Below are 6,315 nucleotides of genomic sequence, written 5' to 3' on the forward strand. Positions count from 1 at the left end.
TTTCTGCCTTTGGCTGAACTTCCTCTACTACCCGGACCACTCTTACTTTCTTCCCGCTGGACCGTGACTCGATAGAAAATTCGAACGTTTCGATGAAGAAGAAGAGTAGTAGGAAGAGATTAAAAAGAAAAAGAAAAAGAAATAAAAAGAAAACAGAAAGAATAATTAAAAAAAATTAGAAAGGTACAGGAACATACATACAAACACACAACAATACACATACATTACAAACACACACACATAATATACATACAAACACACACCATCACATATATACATATATACATACATACAAACACACACATATATATATATACATACATACATACATACACGTGCATATAAACGGATCTTCGAGTTACGAGAAAAACATGCATTTGACTCATCCATTCCATCGAAATGAGAGGAGGAATGGGTGGAGAGGAGGAGGTTACATGTGTGCCCCGGAGTAAAAGTGAAAGTTCGAGAGATTGTCTTATGTGTAAAAGAAAGAGACGAGATGTGTGTCTAATCACTTTCATTATCATCCAAAAATACATTTTCTTTCAAAATATTACGGCATGAGGTTTGTTAAACGCGTTATTTATTATATACTTCGATAAAATTGTTCTAGAAATTTGCAGAAAAAAATATGACAGACAAACAAACAATTAATACGATTGTATTATATCGGATTACGGTGAATCTCCTAAAACAAAATAAAAAGAGCAAGATTTCGTTCGTTACTTTTAAACAAAAAAATAAAAATCGAACGAAACGAATCAATAAAAATGATGATAAAATTATCCGAAAGCAGGATAGTATACAGGAATAGTCGTCATCTATATTAGGATTATTTTTTAAGGGTTTGTTTATCGTTCGAAAGGGATAAAATAAAACAAAACAAAATAAAAAAAGAAAGAGAAAGAATTCTTCTGGAAGGATCATTTCTCTATTTTCCCGTTGGAACACAAGCGGAAGAAAGTCAGCAAGAAAAAACAAAAAAATAGAATAGAATAGAATAGAATAGAATAGAATAGAATAGAAAAGAAAAGAGACTACTACTACTATTACTATTACATACACACACACACATACAAACAAACACATACACTTGCTAAGAGAGGAGAGGAGAGAAGAGGAGAGGAGGGGGATACGATAAGCGTCGAAGCTCGAAGAACGTGGCGATAAGAGAGGACCCGACACGATTCGAGGTTATTCACTTGGCGTGCTAGAAACGAACGAACGAACCAGCGAGAGTGCCACGGAGGTGAATAGGAGAGGGGGGGTTAGAAATAGAAGGAGGAGGAGGAGGAGGAGGTGGATGGTGGGTGGGTGGATGGGGAGGGTTTGTTCGGAGGCTGCTGTGTTAGAAGAAGGTGGTGGGTGGTTGGTTTGAAGAGAGAGAGAGGGGGGAAGATCGGAGCAGCTCTTATCGGGCTTCTCTCTTTCTCTTTCTAAAGAGGAGGGGGTGGGTGGGTGGAGGGGGAGTTGCGAGATTAGAACGACCCGAGAGAACGGGCCGAAGAGTCGACGAACTGGTCTCCGATTGGGCGATGCCGAGAGTAACGTTCCGCGCGCGCTCTCCGCATCAGGTGGGGGTGGGGGGGGTGGGATGGAGAGAGGACAAGGGTGCATCAATCGAGGTCACTGGGGACCGGGAGGAGGCCAGGCCAATGCCCGGAGCTTTTCAGGTTAGCTAGCCATCGTCGACGTACACCGTAATTAGAAGAAAATTTACCACAATCCTTTCCAATAACTGCTGATGCTGATGCTGATGCTGATGCCGATGCCGATGCTGACGCTGTCATTTCGACATTTAACTTTCTCTATCTTTCCTTCGATATTATGTTGTTATATTCTATTTTATTTTTTTATTTTATTTTATTTTATTTTATTTAGGGTCTAGGAGTAATCATCTAAGTAGTATGGGAATCATTTTTTCTTTTGCATTAATAATAATAATAATAATAATAAATCGTCGTAGATTCTCTTAGGACTTTAACTTGAAGAAAAAGAAAACCGAATATATTGAGTGCAAAAAATGTTTTGCCAGAGACTTAATAAGGAAGTCGTTCTGATTTGAGCGATTACGCTGCTCAAGTTAGAATCGTCAGAGTTGGCACGAACGCGTGTGTTCGCGTGTATATATATACGCGCATCTAATACGTATGCATGGGGTATATACGCGTGTGTGTCAGTTGGAATCCGTTTTAGATAACCCCCTACTACTATTCTACTAGTTTTACTGTTGGTGGAACGGATAACACCATCGCGATGCGCAACGTTTCAGAGAAAAGGTTGTTGATAGAAAAACGCAGTGAGGCAGGTCGACTTTCTTAGAAAAAGAAGAAGAAGAACAAAAACAAGAGGAAGAACAAGAAAAAAAAAAAAAGAAGAATATAAAAATGAAGGGAGGATGGGAAGAAATCTCATCGGTAAAAGTGTAGAGTAGGGGAAAAGAGGACGCGCAAGGTGTAGGTGAAAGTGAAGAATCCTACTAGTAGTAGTAATAGTAGTAATAGTAAAATGATGCGACTAATCTACTTTCTCCTTCTGCCAGGTAGACGATGAAAGATAGTAGAAGTTATATCAAAGGTAATAAGAAAGACGGAAAAAGAAATATATATATATATATACATGTATAGTAGACGGATGACGAGGAGGAGAAGGAGGGGGAGGAGGAGGAAAACGTAATTCGCTATCATGGGATTACGTAACGAAACCTACGCTATCATCGAAGACTAATCCTCATTTCTCTCTCTGTCGCACTATCTGTCTAACATTAACTATTTCTCTCTTTCATTTGAGATATAGAAAAGGGGGTAAGAGGTGGAGAGAGAGAGAGAGGGAGGAGGGAGGAGGGAGGGACCCGTCATAGAATGCGACTCTGATCGTATATTCGCAAGCAAGCGAGCAAGCAAACAAGCAGCAGCAGCAGCAGCAGTAACAGCAGCAAACAAGTAAAGAACGTACACACATATACGGATACACATATATACGCGTGTTTTATATATATATATATAGAGTTGAAGTGAATTCTCGGGCGAACGGCCGCACGAACGAACGAACGAACGCGTTGGTGACCTTCGATGGGTTGGAAGAGAACGCGCCGTGTTACTCCTGGTGGGGGATGAAGCACAGTAGAATGTTAGAGTAAGAGAGATAGATAGCTAGCTAGATAGATAGATGGATAGAAAGAGAATGAGAGAGCGAGAGAGAGAGAGAGGGTTCCCGCGTAGGGGGAGACCCAGTTGGAGTTCGTTGAACCGGCCCGTCAGCGAGGATTGGCCACGCGAGTCGTCGAGCCGCGCGTTCTTCGAGCTCCTAGGACTCTGAGGGCTTACCAAAATGAGAGAGAGAGAGAGGGAAAGAGATAGAGATAGATAGATAGTCAGATAGAGCGAGAGACAGAGAGAAAGGTGAGGGAAACAAGTACGAGGGAGCGAGTGAATACTTGCTTGCTTGCTTGCTTGCCTGCCTGCGCGCGCGCGCGCGCGCACGTTGGGTTAATTTCATCTTGCCCCAGTTACGGGGCAGGCAGGGTGAACGAACTAGCCTCGCGCCAAGGCCCCGTCGACCTACTTTCTTGGCCGCGCGGATAAACGCGCGCGCGAGAAAGAAAGAGAGAGAGAGTGAGCGAGCGAGGGAGAGAGACAGAGGTGGGACGATCACCGCGAGGAAGAGAAGAACGAGGAGAGGGAGAGAGAGAGGACTCTAGTCAACCGAGCGAGCGAATAGGACGGAGTGAAAGAGAGGGTGGGAGTCTCCCTCCCCCTCCCTCCCACCTCGTAGAGAGGCTCAAACGCTAGCCTCCTCTATCTAGGCTAGAACTGAGGAGAGGAGGTGGAGAGTGCCGGAGGCCGACACACCGAGGGCAACGAACTAGCCTCGTCCCGGGCCCCGCGACCTACATTCCAAGTCTCTCTCTTTCTCTTTCTCTTTCTTTTTCTTTCTTTCTCCCTCGCTTACTCTTTCTGTCTGTGAAGCTTGCGAACGCTGTTGAAAAGTGAAACCGACTTCTCTCTCTCTCTCTCTCTTTCTTTCTTTTTCCTTTTCTTTCTGTCTTTCTTTATTTCCACTCAATTTCTTCTTAACCAAATCGCGCGTGATCTTCGTAAAAATGAATTATTTCGTACCGTTAACTAAAAAAACCCCTATCATCGTGTTTACTAAAGAACCTAACGCGCTTAAACCTGATCTCCATCCCATAAACCGTATAGGTTGATCACTCTCACTTTCCTAAGAGAAGTCGAAGTTGAAAATTGTTGGGTTAGGTGGTAGACGGACGATAGACGCCTGCCTGACGACCGCCCAATTCTATTTACGTTTTTTTTTAAATTGGAAAATTAATAAGCTTACCGGCCAATACTCGTCCTAATAGATTCTCGCTACTGTCCTGTCGTTGTTGTTGTTGATCTTGTTGAAACTGTTGTTGTTGATCTTGCTGAAACTGTTGTTGTTGTTGTTGTTGTTGGGCAGTTAACTGTTGGGGTTGAGTCGAACGACAACAGGAATTTCTTGGACTTGGCGGATTAGTTGTCGGAGATGTCAAATGTGTTGTTTGACGTTGTTCCTTGTCATTGTCCAAAGGTTCGTTAGATGCTGAGAGTAAAATGTCACCCGAGGGTCGTTGATCCTCGGCCGCGCTACTGCCGCGAGGCTTGAACTTCTGCACGGTCATTGCGAACCTCTCGCCACCCTATCCCCCAAACTTCTTTCCTTTTATTCTTATTCTTATTCTCGTTTGATTCTTTACAAAAAGTTTCTCTCGGATTGTTTTTATTTTTTTTTTTTGTTTTTTTTTTTGAAAAGAAATTTTTATCGGAAGTTCGCTATTCCCTTCCACCACTACCACCACTACCACCACCACCTCCACCTCTTCTTCTCGTTTTCCTATTTTCCGCTTGCGGAACGTAAACAAGATGCGTTAACATGCCACGCGAGTAACGTTGTCACGGTTCGTTAAGTCGCGTGGGTCGCGACACCCTCCTCCTCCTTCTTCTCCTCTTTCTCTTCCTCCTCCACCTCCTCCTCCTCTTCTTCTTCTTCCACCCCTAATTCTCCTCCGATTATCCCAAACTCACAATTCTTAGGCTCAAATCGAGTATTCACCTCTTCTACACTCCCTTGATTTGATCCAACACGAGCAACGACGATATCGTTCACTTTTCTCGATCGAATTCTCCCCTCCCCCTCGTCCAAGTAAAAAAAATATTCAACAAAACGGTAAAACGTGCGGTGAATAAATAAATGGAGGGGGGTAGTCTCGAAGGGAACGTTTTTATTGGTGTTCGTTCGTTGGTTATGAATTGGATTGAAGAATTTGGATTGAACGGATGAGAAAGAAACAGACGGACGGATAGAAAGAGATGGTTGACACAAAAGTGTTTTAAGGAGGGAAATATTTAGGCAGCGGGGGTGGGGGGTGGTTGTTTGTGTTAAAACGCGCACCGCGTGGCCGTTTGGTGGTTTTGGTCGCGCGCGTTTTTTCGTCAGAGTTTTGATTGTCGTCGTAGTTAAAATGAATGTTGTGTTAGCTAGCAGCAGCAGCAGCAACAGCCTAGTAGCTCTAGCTAAACTTCAGGATGACGATGATGACGATGATGACGATGACGATGATGATGATGATGATGATAGTTTTGTCTCCCTTCGTTCTCAACGATTCAATCGGTTTTTGTGTCCCTGTCGGTCGGTGTCGGTCGTCGTCGTTCGGTCGTGTTCGGTCGTTCGGTCCTCTCTCGTGTGTGTGCCGTGTGCTACGCGGTGCGCGAGTGAGTTCCTCGCAGCGTGCTATACCACGGCACCCTAAGCGCCTGCGCGAATCTTATACTCAGTATCGTATCATTTACATTGCAATACCCCGTTCCTTTTCTTTTTCTCTTCTCACATCTCTCTTTCGATGCAATTCTCGTCCATTCATCATCGTTCAAGATTACAACACGATTAGGATTCATTGGAAATTAGATCAGAGTTATTTTTCTATTTTTCTTTTTTTTTTTTTCTTTTTCAAGATACCGATCGAGAATTACAAACGGATATATATATATTTTACTTGTTTTTATTTAATTATTTATTTGATATCTGTATATTATATCTCTTTTGTTTGTTTAATCAAATATTATACGTTAAAGGATTAGAGTTTTATTAATATATAGTACCTTCCGCCATTTTGATGAATTTTGTTTATTTTAGGTTACGATCGTTTTTATCGATCGGGGAATAATATAATTATTAACGTTTGTTTATCAATTTTCAATCGGGAATTATACGAACGAACTTTTCAACATATATATCTATGACGAATAATAAAAATGATAGAGAGAGAAAAAAATG

At 42.4% G+C, this 6,315-nt stretch overlaps 1 protein-coding gene across 1 annotated transcript in view; it reads right to left on the reverse strand.

The window, feature by feature from the left end:
- Positions 1-4,678, reverse strand: part of LOC122515296 (nuclear hormone receptor E75-like) — a 76,317-nt gene extending 71,639 nt beyond the window's left edge. Inside the window, exon 1 of the mRNA XM_043632599.1 lies at positions 4,342-4,678. Within this exon, the coding sequence (XP_043488534.1) occupies positions 4,342-4,663 (322 nt within the window). The 5' untranslated portion in view covers positions 4,664-4,678. The remainder of the gene's footprint in view (positions 1-4,341) is intronic.
- Between the last annotated feature and the right edge of the window lie 1,637 nt (positions 4,679-6,315).

The sequence above is a fragment of the Polistes fuscatus genome, unplaced genomic scaffold (assembly GCF_010416935.1).
Source record: "Polistes fuscatus isolate 324 unplaced genomic scaffold, CU_Pfus_HIC Scaffold17, whole genome shotgun sequence".
Classification (NCBI taxonomy): Eukaryota; Metazoa; Arthropoda; class Insecta; order Hymenoptera; family Vespidae; genus Polistes; species Polistes fuscatus.